At 41.0% G+C, this 19763-nt stretch overlaps 1 protein-coding gene across 10 annotated transcripts in view; it reads right to left on the reverse strand.

The window, feature by feature from the left end:
* Nucleotides 1-5021: 5021 nt before the first annotated feature.
* The window catches only part of IKZF1 (IKAROS family zinc finger 1), a 103109-nt gene continuing 88367 nt past the window's right edge, over nt 5022-19763 (reverse strand). For 6 of the 10 annotated variants that reach the window (XM_073332721.1, XM_073332719.1, XM_073332718.1 and 3 more), the window contains one exon: nt 5023-18670. In XM_073332721.1, coding sequence (XP_073188822.1) covers nt 17964-18670 — 707 coding nt within the window. In that variant the 3' untranslated portion in view covers nt 5023-17963. Of the gene's footprint in view, nt 18671-19763 lie in introns of all 10 variants that reach the window. The other 4 variants (XM_073332720.1, XM_073332717.1, XM_073332716.1 and 1 more) reach the window with 1 other exon arrangement.

Genomic DNA, 19763 nt, shown 5'->3' on the forward strand with positions numbered 1-19763 from the left:
GAGGTTGTATTGCTTTAAGTATACTAGTTTAGTTAAAAGGGTACAGCTTGTGTGTGTAGACAAACCCTCACAAGACCCTGGGGAGGTCAGTTTTATTACCCTTATTTTATAGATGGGGAAAGCTGGGACAGCCTTGCCCAATATTGCACAGGAAGTCTGTGGTACTCGCAGTCCTGGGCTTTCACCACAAGACTATCCTTCCCCTTTGCATGCCCTTACTTAGGCCTTTTCAGATATGGAGTGGTGGTAAAGATTGAATGACCCTAAATAAAGAACTCAGTACACCAAAATGAATTAATATGTAAGATTTAAACTACTCTTTCATTTAGAATGGGATTTTTTTGCGGGGGAGGGGACTACTCTTCTCAAATAACTATTTGGAAGGTGGTTGGATTACATTTGATGTAGAAACTTATTCCTATAGCAAAACTTGTTCTAATTTACAGAGTGTTAGAACATTTCAGACTAATCTTATTTATGACATAGCAACTCTTTCTCCTTCGGCAGCAACATCTATGTTTTGCTCTTCTTGACAGGACTATGATCTATATTGGGTGGTTTTTTGTTCTGTTTTTTTACAGCCTGCCACCAGATGGAGTGCTTTTCTCAAAGACGTTCTCACTAGTACTTAAGACCCAGAGAAACAAAAATAATGGCTTTCTCCGTTATGGAATATGAAAGTTATCTTCCATTAATGACTTTGAATACTTGATAGTGGCATTTTATTTAGCCTTAGTTGTTTAAGCGGTAACCCAGAGGATCTATTTTGTTTTCGAAATGTTGATTGATGGCCGTTTTGTAAAACAATCGTGACATCCTTAGACCACCCTGCTTATATAAAGGTAGGATTTTTTCCCAATAATTTGTACATTGTCCCTTGGAGTGTAATTTTAGATTAGGATTGGGCAAAGAGTTCAGATGAAAATCCCAGCATTCTACATTCGTGTCTGCTGAACCAATCCCTGATTTTAGTTTCACTCAGACTTCAGAGTTGTAACATCAGAGCTAGTTGAAGGGGGAAGTGGCTGAAGGGCATGTACAGTCCAAGGTTAGAGTTCCTTGAATTAATGCACTGAAACTTGGATACATATCCACAATGCATGGACTTCTGCACAGCTCTAACTAAACTCCCAAAGTTGTCGCCAGTGAACTTAGTGGGTCCACTCTGCATGAATTCCTTGATTGGCAATTTCTTCTTCAGATGTTCCAAACAGTGCATCAGAAATCTGGAGGGGAAACCTCCAAAGACCTCAGAGGCTCCACACTCTGGGACCCAATATCCAGAGGTAAGCTGCAGCAAAGCAGCCAGCCACGTAGACTGTCTCAATCTTACTCCATTTGAGGTTAACACTCTCATTAGGAAATGAGAGCAAGCCCCATGGAATCTCATTCTCAGCTATTTTAGAACTGCTAGATCCTACCTCCAAAGCACAGGCAGAAGGGGATTGTGGGTCTGGGTTCTGCAAATTTTGAAATTTGGTAATTTTAAAAAATCTGGGCTATATACATCACTTTTTCCATGTATTTCGTTGCTTTATATTTATTGTGGGGTTTTATTTTACTCATTTGCTTTAAAATTGTAATGAATTATTTGAACACGTGTGTGTGTGTGTGTGCACACTTTTGTGGTCAGCAGCAAAACTTCTGATTCTCTTCTTTGCTGTAGTTTTGGACGGATGGATGGACACACACACAAGTTTGCTTTTGTTTTGTTATAGTTGAGGTGTTTCTATTGGAATAGCATGGTGAAGTATTCTGTAACTTCTGAATATTTTAGATGACAAAATCAGTAGCTGCAAATGCGTTACAGTAAACGTGGATGACTAATGATTCAATGAATTGGTGATGGGATCTGAAGCTTTTCATTTCTAAGTCACCAGTCTGAATCCAGTGTAGGTTGGTAGTAACTGACATCCATTGCTATCTCATAGCTGTTTGACCTATGTGAAATGAGTGGGTGATCTCTGTCTGCAGACTCCCAGGGGCCTGTGGACCACAGGTTGAAAAGCACTGTACAAGGAAACAAACTATGTCTAAGGTTTCCAAAGGGGTCCACACCTCCATTTGAAACTTTTTAGGGGTCTGCAAATGAAAAAAGGTTGAAAACCACTGCCCTAGTAGACATGAGTCTAGATCATGAAATCCACCATCATAGTACTTATTGGGACTCCTGTTGACAATCTCAGCAGAAATCCCAGAGAGGACAAAAGTTCAAACAATAGGTCTTTACAGCATTGAAGCATGTTGGCTGGGCAGTGATGTGTCTATTCTCTGGATAAACAGAGAGCTTTAGTCTCCAGGTCTGTCAACCTGCTAGTTTTCATTAACATCAAATTCACCTGAAATTTTTAATAAAAGAGGAACTTGACCCTTAGGGTAGAGAAAAGGATCTCTAACTGGTGCTCAGCTGAAAGGTGAGCACATAATTTAAAAAACTACTCAGGAGTAATAGACAATTTGCTTCTGCAAAGGACGTGCTTGTACCACAGAACAAATAGTACTCAAGTGGTAAAGAGCACAAATGAGTTGTCTTAAGGAAAATGATATATCTTCAGATGAAGAAATGTTAGGAGGGATATTTCTTTCTACCACAACGTTTTATTAATAGGCAATAAACAGATAACATGTTAATTAAAAAAATCTTGCAGAGGCTTGATTGGAACAATAGGAAATTGGTATTGGAACAATACCAGATGTTAATGGCCTTTCCCAAAGTGATTGCTGATTGAGTGCCTCTGTATTTAGTGCCTAATTTAAGACACCTTAATGTGGTCTGCATAAATGGGGGAGGTGCTTAGCACTGGCTTAAAATCAGGTCCCTTGAAAGTGTTTTAAGTTGAACATTCAGTAACTTAAGCACCCCAAATCACAAGTCATTTTTTTGAAAATGGAGGCGGTTAGCACCAGTTTATACTCTTCTGAAATCTTAGTGTCTCGTTTTCTTGCCTTCTCAGTCAGATGCTTTTCAGCCAGTGTCAGGAAATTTACGCTGATTCCTGGCACTGCTTTTTAAAGGGAAAAAAGGGGGAACACCATAAAGTCTCACTTTCTGCCAGCAACAGGAAGTAAATGTCATTGAGTCAGGCAGCTTAATAGTTTCAGAGATGTCTTCTGCTGAGCCACAAAATTATTGGGTTCCAGAATTAATATTCAGTCATGCAGTGCTGCTGCATGGCGATAGAATGGCAATAGTACAGTGGAGCAGTGCAGGCACTGAACTGGAAGGTATTTGGCCTGTGTAGTTCATGTTTCCCAACTGAAGCCCTATTCTCACATGTTTAAGACTGGTCACCTGAGGGGTGAGAGGCCTTCTCAGATTGAAATTATAGCTAACGTATTTTTTCACTATGGACTTGAACCTGCTCCCAGGGAAATCTTGCCAATGATTACCGTGGGAGTAGGACTGGACTGGGTTACTTCTTATCCTGTACATATTTTCTGTGGAGAGAAATTGTCATCTAGTCCTTCAGTTTTCCTGCTCAATGTGCTTATGAACATTCTTAGGTGTACACTTCTGATATACTGTTACAATTGATGGCCCCATAATTGCTCCTATATGTTATAACATCACTACTATTAAATTGTCTCCTCACTCGTCCTGATTTCTAGGGACCAATGTTTGCTTGCTCATAAAACTTCAATTTTTTTTTCTTTTCACTTAATTTAGAGTTGACGAACTGCTGGTAACCAGGCCCCTGAGGTCCTACCCCTGCTCTGCCTCTTCCTTCAAGGCCCTGATTCTGCTCTGCCTCTTCCTTCAAGGCCCCACCCCCTTCTCTGACTTTTCCCCCCAGGCCTCACCCCTGCTCCACATCTTCTCCCCAAAGTCCCACCCCCATTGCTTGCTCCTCTCCTGCTGTCTCTGGCAGGCTCATCTCAAAGAACCTGCCTGCAGGTAGGAGGTAGCCCGGGCTGAACTGGTGAAGGTTAACGACCCGCTGCCTCCCTCTACCCCGCAGTAACCAGACTTTTTGTTTGGGTGCCATTTAGGGTTGCCAGGTCCTCTTGTCAACCGGACTTTCCGGTTGAAAACCAAGCACCTGGCAAATCTAAATGGCACCTGGACACAGAAACCAAAAACCAGACTGTCCAGGTAGGGTTGCCACACATCTAGGTTCTAAATTACAATTTCAGGAGAATAACTTCAATAAGCAGTGTTTCCTCTACTTAGCTTTGTGGGTTCCTGTATCTTCCAGTTGCACAGGCAGGTTTTCTTTAAACCAGCGCAGGACAATTTGCAGAAAAGAGGCTATTTTTGATCTTTTTCTACTGCCTGACAAGCATTAGGAAAGCCTAAAATGTACAGCTGGCAGTAAAACCCTTTTTATCTTGGTGGAAATGTGAGCATTTTCCCTAGAAAATAGAGACTTAGCTGGTCAGCTGTTCCTGCTGTTTATTCCCCTCCTGCCTAAAATCCTAATCCAGTTGTAAATGGTGAAGATGATTATGTCACCTTAAGGCCTTGTGCTTCCGTTGGGAAATAAAGAACAGGAGCAGATGAATTTCTGTGTGATTGTCTAATGGGAAAAACTCCCATTTGACTTCAGTGGGCTTTGGATCAGGCCCAGGGTATATTGTATAACCCCAGTCCTGCACTGTTAAACATATGTATAGGTGTTTGCAGGACTTAGAGCCATTGTGTTCAGAGGGGGAATCATAATGGAAAGGGACTAGTTGGTGAAGGAGCTGTACCAAAAAATAACACCACCCCCCCAAAAAAAACCCCAAAAACCAAAAACCCCACACATACCACAGATAGGCCTTATTCAACAGTTTTGTTTCTTTAGCATTTCACTTGGTGGTAGCTATTGCAAATGGACTGCGATTATAAAACGTTACAAAAATGTCTTTCAGAAAGCGTAAGCAGAATATGTAGCAATAAGGGCTACATCATGCCACGTGTAATGCCACTGAATGAAATAAGGTTACACACAAGAAGAATTTGGCCCACCTTGCTGCACAGAAATGATTTTGAATAGTGTTTTTTTCAGATCTAAATGACACAGAATCTCCCCACACACAGGTGCGCACGCACACACAATCAGAAATATTAACTTGGTTACGTTTATTGTTACTTAGGTTTTGACACATACGTAGAAAAGCAAGCTGTTCACTTAATAATATTATTATCCCAAACTGTGCAAGTTTCCAGCAGGCTGTGTAGAAAATGTGCACGACCCTGTAGCGTGTGGAAATAATGGTTTTCAAAGGGAACATTTCTCTAATTTCAAAGGAAATTAGGCAAGCAGTTTATTTAGGAGAAGTAGAAGCAAAAGGAAAGCTGTTAGCTTTTTTCCTCCCTTTTTCTCCAGAGAAGCTGTGGTGATCCTGCAAAACTTGACAAGCAGGGTGTAGCAAGTCCTTCTCTATTTTCTGGAAATCCCACCCTCTTTCCACGGTTTATCTTGAGTTTCTATTTTGCATGTTGATAGTTGTGCAGACTTTTTTTTTTTTCAGTAACCCTTATGTACTGTATTGCAAGTCAGCACGTTAACCAAATCCAGCGAGCAGTTCCTTTTCTTTGGGCCTGATTCACTTACACTAGTGTAGCTTTACTGACTTCTTGAGTTGCTCCCAAGTTATGCTGGAATAATTGAGAGGTGAATCAGCCCCCTTAGCTTTGTGTTTCAGGTTGGGGCCAATATGTCAAATATAATTTATTGCCTTAAAAATGTGATTTGCAACCATCATACATCCACAGCTGAACCAAAGTGGGTCTTCAATACCATGAGGCACTTAGAGGAACTTCTTCTTGTTTTTTATATACCTATCACGTTACAGGCATTTGGAAGCTTGAATATCACCAAGGAGTGATGTAGAGGATCATGTAGATTGCTGAGGGCCAAAATAACAACCTGAAACTTTTGGGCAATGTTACTATGAAATCTTGTGTGAGGAAATGAGAGGGAAGTAAGTAATTCCCCTTCCTCAAATGATATAAATGGTGAAATGTTTTGAATAATGTATCCTAAAGTAATGTGGTCTGGTGGCTAGATCAGGTTACAGGCAGTCGGAACTTGTCCTTTTCCAGCTATTGGAGTGGTTAAGTAGTTAGAGCAAAGCAGCGAGAGTGAGCACTCATGAGTTCTCTTCCTGCTTTTGGGAGGGAGATTGGTCTACTGGGTAGAAGAAGTACACAAAGAATTAGAAGACCTGGGTCCCAGTCCCAATCCTGCTCTGTGGCCTTCAGTAAGTAATTGAGCCATGCCTCAGTTTCCCCCTCAGTAAAATGGGGATAGCAGTCTCATGGGGTATTGCCAACCCCAAGCATTTGAAAGCCATGCACCTTGCTTCAAAAATCATGAGATATTTAAAAAAAAATAAATTTGAGTGTTTGCCCTCTTGTTTTTCAGCTGTTAGGCTGCACTCAAGTTACGTTTTCAAGCTTTTCTCCACATCCATGAGGGCTAGAAATGTCCTTTCTAAAAAAAAATTCTCAATAAATCGCCAGACACTAGGGCTTTGGGAAAAAACTCAAATTTTGTGAGACTTATGATAAAATTACAAGAACTGGCAATGCTGGTGGTGGGATTATTAATTAATGAATATTTGTAAAGTGCTTTGTGATTCTCTGATGGCAGGTGCTATAGAAGTACAAACGAATTAATATGTGGGAGAACTGCACCTGCATTTGTTTTTTAAATCCAAACAAAAGCAGTTTAATGTCATAAATTTCAGGCTAATAAAGACAAGTGACCAAATTCATCCCCAATGTAAACTAGCAAGGGTTCGAGAGTCACAACTTTTCCTGAACTGCACTGGTTTTGGCTTTGGCTAATTCTGTGGTAGTAATCCCTTTATGGCGAAGGAGTAATTTTCTTCTTCACCACTGCTGAATCTAATGTATTAATTTTTTCACCCAATTTTCCACCACTCTTCATTTTCCTTCTGGTTTCCCTATCGCTTCCAGTACGTTTCCCCCTACCTTAAATGACTGAATTATTGCTGAACCACAAAGAACCAAACTCAAATAGATATTTAGTCTCCTTACTGTGGTTTGGGGATGGGAATCAAAGTAAAGATCCTTTGTTTAAAAGACTTTTCTGTTCTTTAATAGTTGTCTTCAGCTGTCCTCATAAAATCCTAGTGTTTCCCCCATGCACATATCTAGAATATAAATCAGGATCAACAATCCACCCAAAGGACTTTTAAATGCAGTGTATTTGTGACTAGATCAAGAGAAGCAGAATGTTGCAAACAGTAGCTGTTATACTTAAATGGCCTAAGCATTGTCACGTACTCGGGTTTACACTGGTGACTTCAATGGATTTATTCCTGATAGGCACCAGAATAAGTGAGCTCAGGATTAGTCTAATCTTTTATTTATTTATTTATTTTCACATCAGTATCTCTGCCTACATTTTACATTTACAAAAAAAGAGCAAGACAGATGTTCCCAAAGCAGAAGTAATATTTCTTCTTTGTACCAATTTTAATGGGTTCCAAAAACCACATACGTGTATCACTGAACTTTCACATGTGTTACATAAGTCTCTGTAGACTATGCAAATAACATACTATTTATATGTTGGTTGTCTATTCATATGAATTTTGTTTTCTCTGGTCAAGTCACTAGTGTTATGAAACTGTGTTTTAAAGTAGGACTTTTGCATTGGGGAAATCTTTCAAATATGTCCTGTTAAACTATCAGAAAAGGAAAATATATTTAATTATTCTGATTTAATTACTGCAAGTGTGTGTTTCAGTCAATGATTTGCTCCTTATGCTCTTTTTATTGTCAAGCAGTTATGTAAAATTCTGGAGCGTGACACCACAATAGTTTCCATACCCGCACACTGGAAACTCCATCAGCCAATCAGATGCCTCCCTTTAGAAGTAAATTTTATATATTTTAAATCAAGATGAGACCAAGCCACAAAGTTTGGCTCCAGATCTGAACTTTCCCAATAGCTAAGGGCTCTTTGGATATGAGCTTCAGTTCATAGAATCCATGAAGCCTGCAGCATGTTTGATTCATTTCAACTCAAATAGTAATATTATTCACTGTAAACTAAAAACTTCAGGTAATAGACCTGTTAGTAGTAGTGATGAAGGTATAAGAGACGAAAACTCCTTCACAGACAGAAAATTGTCACTTGGCGGTGTGTGTGTGTGTGTGTAAAAATCTTCCTTACTTTAAAGCAGCAGGACTGTAGCACTCATCTGGGCTCTGTTATGTCTCAAACTCCTTTTCACCAGGTGCCACGATGTTGCAAAGATGCAGACCTTCACAACTGTTGTGTCCCCTGGAATTTTCAGTGCTGGCTGCCCAGCTGTCTTTCTGAAGTACCAAATCAGTAGGTAACGAGTATCCTAGCCTAGATGGGTTCTTAAACTGTTTTTCATAGTGAGGACCACATTTTTAACAGAACGATTATCCCATGAATCACCTGCCCTTCCATTTAAATTCACGTAACGTTGCTGGGTGAGCACAGCAATTGCTTACATGGATAAGTCATATTATGAAAATATTTAAGGCGTCTTTTTTTTTAATGTGATTTTTAGCAGCTTGAAACAAGGATGAAGAGCCAGCACCATGACCCCAGCCTGCTCTCCACAGATCCACCAGCAAGTGCCCTACAGCCGATAGTCTGGGCATTGCTGGTATATCAGAATTCTAGTGTTCTGGCTGCAGCTCAACAGGAAACTAGATATGTAGTCATTGCAATTTACAGGTAAGAAAATAGGAGGAACAACTGTGCCTCTTCAAAAACGAAAATAGAGGTGAGCAGAGAGGAAGAAGGCAGGTCTCTACCCCTTCATTTAAAGAACATAATCTAGTTGTCTGAGAGAGGCTCACACAACCTAGTTTACCCTGTTGCTGACTTCTACATATGTTTTGGTGTGAAAAACTATTGCCCAGTGAGAAGGCCCTTGAATACTCTGGCTGACACTCCAGTTAAATTTACCCATCAAAGAAGAGTAATACATATTTATTAGAGATGGGCCAGAGCTGAACAAATCATAGAATCATAGAATATTAGAGTTGGAAGGGCCCTCAGGAGGTCATCTAGTCCAACCCCTTGCTCAAAGCAGGACCAACACCAACTAAATCATCCCAGCCAGGGCTTTGTCAAGCCTGACCTTCAAAACTTCTGGATCAAAATTTTCCAAGGTTTTGCTTCATCCCTGTGTCTGTACCGAACTTCTAACTGACCATCATAAACTTCAGAGGTATTAGAATATAGTCTATTAGTTCAGACCCAGTTTTATTGTTTGTTTCAGGCTTGCATTTATATTGTTTGCAGTGGACTTTGCAGTTGAAATCCTGATGCCACTAAAACTTCCTTTGATTTCAGTGGAGCCAGGATTTCACCATGATAGTTTTAGTGCCAGCTTGCTGCTGCTCTGATTGCACAGTAGCTTTCCCTGGAAGTTAGCTAAGAAAAGGTTTGGGCAAACACCAAATTCAGAACGAAAATTTAATCTAGTTGAACAATGACTGGGAAACAAGAAGTGAAAATTGTCAACAGTGCCTGGATCCATGCAGATCATTTCAAGGGACAGTTTTGCTACCAAATTATCCTTGTTATGCAAATTTCCTCACCAACCGGCTGGTTCCCAGTTATGCATGGGGAGAAGCGGTGGCCACATCTGCTTCCCGTTTTGCCGTTTCAGAGACTAACCATCTGTTTGGCCTCATCCCGAACAGCCTGCTCAGTGCTGATTAACTTCCTCACCCAGCCAGCCCAAGGCCCACCGTCTGCTGCAAGGTGTAGATTTATTTTTTTCTAACTGCTTACAAACCAGAACCTTCACTTCTCTCCCAAGGGACAGGAAGGCGTTGGTTTGTGTGATTTGCAGCCGGCGGTGGCAGCAGAAACAGCACCCACAGCTGCCCTCTATCATTCACATGTTTAATACATGTGGTTAGGACAGATAAAACTGGGAATCGTTCCATGACCTGGGACATTCTTTAAAGCAGTGAGATCTTATTTAAAAATAATAATAAAAATGCAAGGCTAAATGCCATAGTCCTTAACTGACCAAAATTCCCACTGCAGTCTTTGCAGTCCAATAGGGGTTTTCCTTAATTAAGGACCACAGAATTTTGATCCATATTCACTGCCATTTCACACATGCCACCTAAAAATGGTCAATAAGAACTCGGAAACTCCTGAATTCTAACCCCAGCTTTGAAAATGGCTTTGCTTTCTGGCCTTGGATTTTGGGGGGAAGTATCCTCAGTTTTGGTGCTTCAGGTTTTGAGTACGCAGCTTTAGACAACCCAGGTTTCCAGCGATGCTGAGCTTCTGCAGCCCCCATTGATTTCAGTTAGGTTACTTAGCACCTCTGAAAAGCAAACTCTGGGTGTTTCATGCTGTGTGCCCAGAAACTGAAGTACCAAAAAAGAAGAGCACATGGCCTGGGAAAGTTGGGCCTTAACCTTTTTGTACCTCAGTTATCCTGTTTGTAAAATGGGATAACAGTATTGCCATACTTTCCTGCCAGCTGTGATGGAAGAGTTAACACTCGTAATATGCTTCGAACATGAAATTACCGATGGCTGGTGTCATGTAGAGCTGTGGTAACTGTACAGGGTGCTAAGTGCTCACCCACCAAGGCATCTATATATTATCATGTGTCTGCAAAGCAGCAAAAAGAACAGGAGTACTTGTGGCACCTTAGAGACTAACCAATTTATTTGAGCATAAGCTTTCGTGAGCTACAGCTCACTTCATCCAATGCAAAGCAGCAGTGATTCCAGGGGCAGGCATGCAGATTAAAAAGACCATCATCAGGTAGCTTGAGCTCCCATTCTCCTCTATGGTCTGCTCTCCCTAGTTGGACTTCATCTCCCATGATATGGTGTGGCCAGGCAACTGCTACAATGCATTGCCTCCCCTTGCGGAGAGAGGATACTGTGGTGCATCATGGAAGATGTAGTCCAACCAAGACAATTGGCCCATTGAGGCACTGCAGTAGCATTTCAGAATACAAATATTTGAGTTTTAAGCCAAAGAATTTGCAGGTTCGTTGGTTTGCCTTTTGCTGAAAACGCCAGTGTTTACAGTGGCATACCCCTTATTTTCTGACTACCTCAAGTTAACCAAAATAATTTAACATGCTCAGCCTATAGGAAGGGAAAGAAATACATCTCATTTTTCTAGTTACAGTTTGAATATGTATTTTTATAATAATAATAAAAAGATGGTAATAGCCAATGTTATCAGATCTGGTTGCCTAAAGTTAGGCTTCTAAATCCACATTTTGATACTTAAATAAAAGTGGCCTGACTTTTGAAGGTGCTGCGTATCCACAGCTCCAACTGGTTTTGCTGTGATTTGTGGGTGCTGAGCACTTCTGAAACTACCTTTCAACTTTAGATGCCTAAATGTAGATTTACCCAGCGGTGAGAATGTTGGGCAGTCTTAATTGTACTTTGCACTTACATAGCACTTATGGCCAATTGGTATCTTTGCACCTACAATGGTGTCTATGTTAATCAGGCTGCAAGAACAGCAAAGCAAGTACTACAAAAGGTGCAATGAGGTATCTCTGAAACATTGTGCATGTTCACAATGGGCCCTGAGGTCCTTGCGCAGTTTTTAGTCTCACAATCTCCCATTTAAGTCACTGGGTGTTTTTGGGATGAGTGCAAGGACTTAGTAACACCGAGTAAAGCCATCAAGATTTGGTCTAGTGCATGTGACTGGAAGTTCTTAAAACCGCCCATGTTTATTTCCACAAGTGCTGCCTACTGAAATTTAAAACTGTAGTGTAATTTTATTTGATATAATTTGCATGTTACAGTAAATAAGGAAACAAAGCTGTAAGTGTGGTTTATTATGAGTAGCAAAATCATAAATTCACTTGACCAAATTTGGATTTGAGGTACCATAAAGTATGAACCGTTGCGCACGCTGTCCTCTTTTTTTCCTTCATCAGTGTGCTCACAAATCACCAGCTGTACAAAATATTTACAAACTCCTTGTCTGAAGCAAAAAACAGAGCTGTATTTCCCTTTGCTGTTGTTTATGCAGAAGGTTTGAAAGGGATAGTAGGGATGGAGACTCTGTTGAAAGGTCCCGAAGAGAAATCATTGTGACAGTAAATTATAATGGAAATAATTTCCAGGGTGCTGTGTTCCTAATTACCATGATTCTTCAAGCAGGGACAATTGTGTTCTTTATAGCTATCCTTGCCAGTGAAAGAGCGGAACGAGGGCTGGAGTGAAAGAGACAACTAAAGTCAAATACCACTCAGTCAAACTGATCGTTGAAGGGAGAGGGCACTGAAACAGCAATTTCAGAGCCAGTTTGCCAGGTTGTCCTTAAGGGCTAGAGTCACAACAGAACATAGGTGTGGCAATTCTGAGTGTCATCACACCTAATTTTTAGTTGCCTGGAAATCACTGGGCTTCACAAACCTGAGTTGGATGCATAGGCTCCCTATATGACAAAAGGGGAGAGATGGACGCCTCAAAATGTGATTCACAAAATCCAGCACATTAGGCAGCTTCCTGCCTAAACTAGAGATGCCAAGCCCTGTCCCTCTCTCAGAGCTAGGTAACTCCTTTTGCTTGGGGTTCTCAGCTGCAGCCCCTGTGGTGGAGTGAGGTGCCTGGATTATTTTTGCAAGAAGCCGAAAGGAGGGGCTCCCTCATAATTTTTAGCCCAGTGGTTAGGGTAGTCACCTGGGATGTGGGAGACCCCCTGTTTTAAGTCCCCTTGCCCTCCGTGGGAGAAGGGACTTGAAGAAGGCTCTATCACCTTGCACATGAGTGCCCACATCACCAGCCTGTGGTATAGTCATACGTGGGGCTCCTGCAGTCTCACCTACTGAAGTTGTGCCGCTGTGACTAAACAATGACCGACTCACTGGGTGCATGTGAGAATGCCTCTGTAGCCGGGTTAGAGCGCTCACTTGGGAGCTGAGAGACCCAGGCCCCCTGCTCCAATGACTTTCTAAAAATGTGTCCACAATGGAACCGCTTTTACAGCAGCGACTTAGGGAGCCCCACAGCAGAATATCTCACTTAGCACCTCTGAAAAGTGGTGGTTAGGGCACTTGCCTAGATTCCCGGTCAAATCCCTTCTCCCTCTCAGGGAAGGGTATATTTGAACTTGAGTGGTCAGTACAGGGTCTCCCAGATGAGTAGCCTAATGTCAGGGCTAAGTATTATGTGGGAGCTCTTCTCCCTTGCCTCGGCCATTTTGTGTGAACTTGTCTATAGGGGCCTGATCTGTTAGGTGTGCTCTGAACTTACTGTGTTGAGCCTTGCAGGGGAGTTAGGTGGAGGAACACCCACCTTGCCTCAGCTTGTGACTCACTCTGGGGCTTAGGCAGATGGACACGTGGCATGGAGGTGGCAGTATTCCTATGCAGAAGCAGGTGCCCAGGAAACTTTTTTTACAGCAAAAGTTGAGAGGGCAGGAAGTTGAGGGGGCTGCTAAGCAGAGGTATTGTGCAAGTCTGTGAAGCCTGATTTGAGGATTTATGCACTTAAAATGACAGCTAGACACCAAAATCCTTTTGTGAAGCTAGCCTTAAATGTGAAGAGCAGGAGTTAGATGTGGGTGTATAGGAGGCTTCAAGCTCTCATCTGCAGTGGCTGGATCCTGCTGCTCCCTACATGCCATCCTCTTTATGTGGCAGTAGAGAAGACTGACGTATTCCTAAATTAGGTTGGCTTGTAAGAGCCCAAAACACTTAGCCTAGGATCGTGCTCCCTTTCTCTTTCCCCATATGCTGGCAGCAAAGGAAGTTGTTAGTGGTTTATAAGCCCCTGTGTAGGCTGTACCAAACTGCACGATCATCCATGCCCCCCAGCATGACTCAGGCAGGGCCCCTCTCTTGGGATTTTATGGCCAAAATACATCAGTGCTGTGGCACAATGAAGAGCCGCTCTCTGGCTGCATTGCATCTGCTATGTATAAAGATCAAGGGTCTGATTATCTCCCGCTTGCGTTAGGCTGGTTTAACTTTACTGACTTCCATACAGTTGCACGAGTGTAGATGTGAACAGAAAATCAAGAAAAACAGCTTCATGCGCTCTTCCTTGTTCCACTTTGCCCCCCCTTCTCTTACATGTGCACGCAGAGTCACTCATGCACGAAAGGGTTTAAGCTGTGCAGAATATCACTACAGCAATTAAAGACAAGTCTTTTACCAACCTGTCTCTCTTACAAGATACAGCTCACCTTCCAGACATAATTTAATTAAAAAAAATCAAGCAAATTTCATAAAAATCTGCAATGTAAATACAATGGTTTTAAAGAAAATGGGGTTTACAATATAAATTCACAACAAAAAAAAATGTGTAAATACAACTTGTTTATATATCAGATATAAAAGGCAGGGGGGAGAAACCAGCTGTGGAAAAAATTCTGAAAAGCAGTTTTTACTACATTGCTATTTACATCTTTTTTAAAACAGGTATCAACTTAACTTAAAGCCGTTCAACAGGTTTACTCTTTTTTTTTTTTTTTTAAGGTAGAGATAAACCATGATAGGCTGGTACACCAGAGCCTAGGAGGAGAAAAGGGAGGTTACACTAACATGGTTATCTACGGGCACAATTTGTTTAACTGCAGACAGACGAGTTCCTAGTACATGGATCGTTTTTCCCTCCTGTGTTCATCCCCATAAATAAAATTATCAATACATTTATTTCCAAACAAAGAGAGGCTGATTTTTGTGCAAACAGTGTGAAACAAAAGCCCCTCTACAAACAAGGAATGCTGCGGCTACTGCTGTTATGCTACTCCTTCTGATACACTGTATCTTATTAATAAGCTAAATTATACAACTGTATTATTTATTGTACAACATTCACATACTCTCATATAAATAGGAAAAGCCTAGAGCCAAGAAACACATCCACTGTGAAAATTATCATATGATACATAACTCTATCTAGTTATGTATGAGCCACACAACCACACACTTGTGTGTGCATGTTGAGAAAGCAAGTGACGTAGCCCCCAACCCATTTAAATGCAGAGAAATCCTCTGAATCAGAAATTTTATAATTAAACGTTTCACTCTAAAGGCCAGAATCCACACATCTCTTAAGTGGGCACCAGTTCACTAGAAAGGTGCCTGCTTACATCAGTAGTGACTTTGGCCCTCTACTTTGTGGGCTTTAGCAAAGAAATGCCCTAAAAGAGAGTTTCCTTATGGTCTGAACTGTGTTAAGAAAAAGATATTTTTTCAAAAGCTAAAAATAACCTGTGTATAGATTGTATAACACTTTAAACTGTGAGAGGGCCATGAATATCAGTAACAGAACCAGCTCCCTGTTTCCAGGCGATTAAGGTAACTCAGCTGTCCAGTTATCTACCACTGACGCAAAGAGGTCACTGAAGAGACTCTCAGCAATGATCGTGTACCTCCCTGGTCAGAATGGCAGGGGGAACAGCTCGCAATGAAGGTGTGAGGATGAATTAGGCCCTGTAAAAGCATGACAATTCAAAAGAAATAGAATGTAAACTATGAAATAAAAAAAGAACTCCTCTTAGTGTAAGTTATGTCTGCCCTTCCCTTGTAGTTTTAATATCAGATTCTTCCTAGAAGCATGTTTAAATGCTATTGGCTCACCAGTATGTACAGTCTTTGTTGACACAGGACTTGCAACAGACTCAGTGAGGAAATCTTTTTGGCACAAAAAGTGGATAGCATTGCCACTCTTGGCTTTGCCCTGCCTGATGCATAGGGGCCAGATTGTAACCGGGAGTACCTCCACTGAAATCAATGGAATTTAACCAGTGTAAGGTCATAATCAGGGCTATAGTTTATGTTACTGTCTCTTTTCTGGTATCCTACCAGCAATTTAAGATGTTGTTCATATTCTTGTTTCACCAGTGTATGTGCATAAGTGTGTTTGCGTGTGTTTACACAGTCCATGCATTATATACATTCTTTCTATGTAATATCACCCTTGTGATCCAAGGAGCTTGGCTTTTACAAAGTAAATTTCTTATAGTTAGGAATGAATGTACAGTATAACAAAATAATGTGGGTGTGTGGTGGGGGGAGGGTTTGACGTGTAAAACATATTTAAATCTCACTTACACTAGTATCATTCCGTTGCCTCCATGGAGTTGCTCTTGATTTACAGCTGCATAAGTGAAAGCAGAACCAGGACCCCTCTGTCTGTTTATATATAATATACATATGTAATATATACACCCATTGGATCCCATTCATCCTTGGTGCAAGTGCACTAGTTTTACTGAATTTGGTCCATAATATGAATGACTATATATATAATACATAATAGTATTACAAGATTTAAGAAATAGTCTTGTTGCAGTATATGTATTTTGTTTATGGGGTAGTACCAATCTCTTATACAGTGGAAATGTTTGTACATTCAATGGGTCGGGCAACTCCATCAATTAGTTATTATTACCTGTACTGTTGTGGAAATATTCCAGCTCTGCAGAGCAATTCTTAACCAAGTTGCATAAATATCACTATTACCAGTCTTACAGCCGGTAGGCTGTTTGGGGAGAGGAAAGAGCTATTTGGAAGAGGAATTAAAGAAGAGACAAACAGATTGGCAGTTTTTACTATCGGCTGTCTTTGTGCGTCAGATGTCTTTTCATTTTACTGGAATTTAAACAGCTAGTTGGGAGGGTCTTGCCAAGAAGGGGGCTCTAAATGAGAGGGGGAAAAAAAGACAGAATAAATGTTTTTGGTTTCATAGGGCTTGATCCTTGCTCTGGCCTCAATCCAGCACAAAACCCCTTAAATTTGGGATTATTTTTAAGCATAAGAATAGTTCCATGTATGTTCATGTGACGACTCAGGCAAATGCTGAAGTGCTCTGCTAGATTGGGGCCAGAGTGCTCAGTATCTTGCAGGATGGAACCCTTAATGAATAGTTAATTTTAGAGAAAAGCGGGGATGGGCCCTATACGTTTTTTAAATGGCTGTTTAATTCATCTCAGTGCTTTAAAATAAAAAATCATTGTAGGCTAAATTTTCCAGACACAGCCCACAAAATTAGCCAGAGGACTTGCGGTGCAAGCAGAATGGGCATTTTCATACGCAAAATGGGTGAATTGGAAATTTTGCAGCCAGCTGTAAAAATTTTGCCCCCCAAACAAAAGAAGCATGCATAAAAATATTCTCCAAACATTTTCTCTCTCCTACTGAATATCATATTTTTCTAAATAATTAAAACTCCTTTTAAAAAATCCTACATAAATGGCTATTTTCTTATGTGGAAAGATTTTTAAACCTTATATTTTTAAGGAAAAAGTGATTTTTTATTGAATAGGGAGGGAAAATATTTATTTTAAAGGTCAACAAAACCCTTTTCTCCAAATAAATGCAATTTCCACTCCTGAGTATGTATGACAAGGGTGTTTCTCACGTACTTTAAACAACTGGCCTTATGCCTCACGCTAGAAATAAGGTATGCCATGCTGGCAAGAAAATCCACACCTTGGCGTGTGCTATTGTGTTATTTTACTTCACTACTAAAATAGTGCCAGTCAAGAGTCTAGGCTCGCAACACCATTCCAGGTCTCCATGGCACCACCCAAGGGTTCTGGTGGGGCCGCTTTGTCTTTATTTTAATTAAGTCTTCCCAGTAACCCAAGTAATAATGGGAAGTCAAAAAAAAGTATGTCTGGTGTAAGAGCCCGATTCTCAGCATGTTAGCACAAGGCCTTTCTAGCCCTCAGCCAAGTTTTTGTGCATTGTGCACATGCTAACTGTTGAGGAGAGAGGTCTGCAGAAAGCAGTCGCTAGAAGGAAGTGGATTCAGCTACCTGACTACAAAAGCTTCTACTTACTAAAGGTTTGGTGATCAAAATATTTTCAATAAAAACATCAATATGCATTTTATAAAATTAAGTTGCAATGCTACCAAGAGGAGAAAACTCCTTGGGCCAGGTCTTCTAATTTTCATTTCTGGATGCTTTTACTGTCCAGTAGACTGGTGTCTTTTGTCATTCATACAGCTCCAGTAGCACAGCTGACGAGATCGCATCTGTGTGGGAGGGGTCTTAACTCATGTGGAAACGGTGCTCCCCTCGTGTTATGTGAGAAGAGAATTCATATCTGTCCTGGCTGTGGTAGCCACACATGTTGCATTCGAAAGGATCGCGGAACCCATGACAGCCCATGTGGATGGTGTACATCACATGATCCAAGAAAAGAACTCTACAGTGTTCGCACTTGTAAACTTTTACTTGCTCCCCATTGCTGGTGATCACTTTGAAAGCATCGTGGGAATTGTCAGTACCTGCCCTCAGGACTTCATATTGCCTCTGTTCTTCTTTTATAGACAGGCCATTTCTTGCGTGGGGAACTATGTGATTCGTCAGGTAAATTAAACCGCTGCGCTCCTCATTATTACTCTCTGTATCTGTTGAGTCTTGGCAGCTGTTGCTGGGGGAGGCATCCCTTTCAGAGGAGATGGATTTGGCTTTGGAAAGCAGCAACAAGTTTTCCACTGCGGTGTCCTGAGCAGTATGATTGGAACGAGCATGATTGTCCCCAAGAGGCTTGTGGAGTGGATACATGGAGCTGATAATAGGTGCTACTTCAGAGCTGCCTGGAGGTGTCTGCACAAGGGGACGCAAAGACTCTGCCCCTAGGTAACTGATGGCATTGTTAATGGCCTGGTCTATAACATGAGTCTGCATCATCTCACTCTCCTTCTCATAATTAGTGGTGGCATCGTACGGAACATCAGACAAGCATTTCTCACCTGCATTCCAAAACAATCAGGAGTTAGGAAGTCCAATGCTTAGACACATTGAATCCCAAATGTCTATGTCAGTAAAATCAAAATAGAAAGATGCAAATCAGGGTACAGATCTGCATCTGAAATTGAGAACTGCTGTGAAGAGCTCTTGATTTCCTAGTGCGCTACACAAGAACTGATCACAAAATATATTTTGGCAAACAATCAAAAAAATTCAATTCTGAAATAGTGTCGTGGTGCCTCATGAGACTTGTGGTTGAACTGCCTTAAACTCCCATTCTTCTCTACAGGCTGGGCTCCTTGGTTGGACTCTGGTATGCCATGACCTCCCTGTTGGTGCATGGAGGTGCTATATCATGGCAGTTACATGGCCACTGTGCATCATGGGAGATAAAGTCTGTCAAAGGATCCTGGCCCATAGAAGAGAATGGGAGCCTGTCAGAAATATTTTGGTTTTTGTTTGAAAAACAAAAACATTTCATTTTTCAACCATTCAGCTTGTTGGCAAAAAATCAAAACCTTCTGTGGAAAGCAAACACTTTTCACAAATTCATTTAATCAAAGTCAATTTTCCATCAAACACTTCAAATGAAATTTTTTGGACCAACCATAGGCTAGACGCTAGTTCTGAAAAGAAGGTTCACATGTCCATAAGTTTTCTGTAGTGAAAAGCAGTGGCAGGAGCAACATAAGGCAATGTTTCTCAAATAAATAATGCCATTGAACTGAAAATTACCATTCTGCATGGAGTGAGACTTCTTTTGAGCTGTCTAAACAGTCCATTTTGCCAACCAAATCTAGGTGTGACCTTACACGTGCAATAGAGTCCACTGAAAAAATAACAACTTCACATCTATCAGCAAAGAAAAAAAATATATAAGGAGCAGTTTCCAAGTATATAAACTAAGATTTCCAAAAGTTACTGTGTGTCCAACTTCTAATGACTAAAAAGGGGGTGTGCCTCACTTTTAGAAGTCAGGCCCCTGTAAGGTGCCTCAAATTGGGCACCCAAAAATTGAAGTGTCTATTATCAGTAATCACTTTCGAAAATCTTGTCTATAGAGAAACAAGTTAAAAATAAAAAGTAAAGCCTGGG

Source organism: Lepidochelys kempii, chromosome 2, assembly GCF_965140265.1.
Source record: "Lepidochelys kempii isolate rLepKem1 chromosome 2, rLepKem1.hap2, whole genome shotgun sequence".
Taxonomy (NCBI): Eukaryota; Metazoa; Chordata; order Testudines; family Cheloniidae; genus Lepidochelys; species Lepidochelys kempii.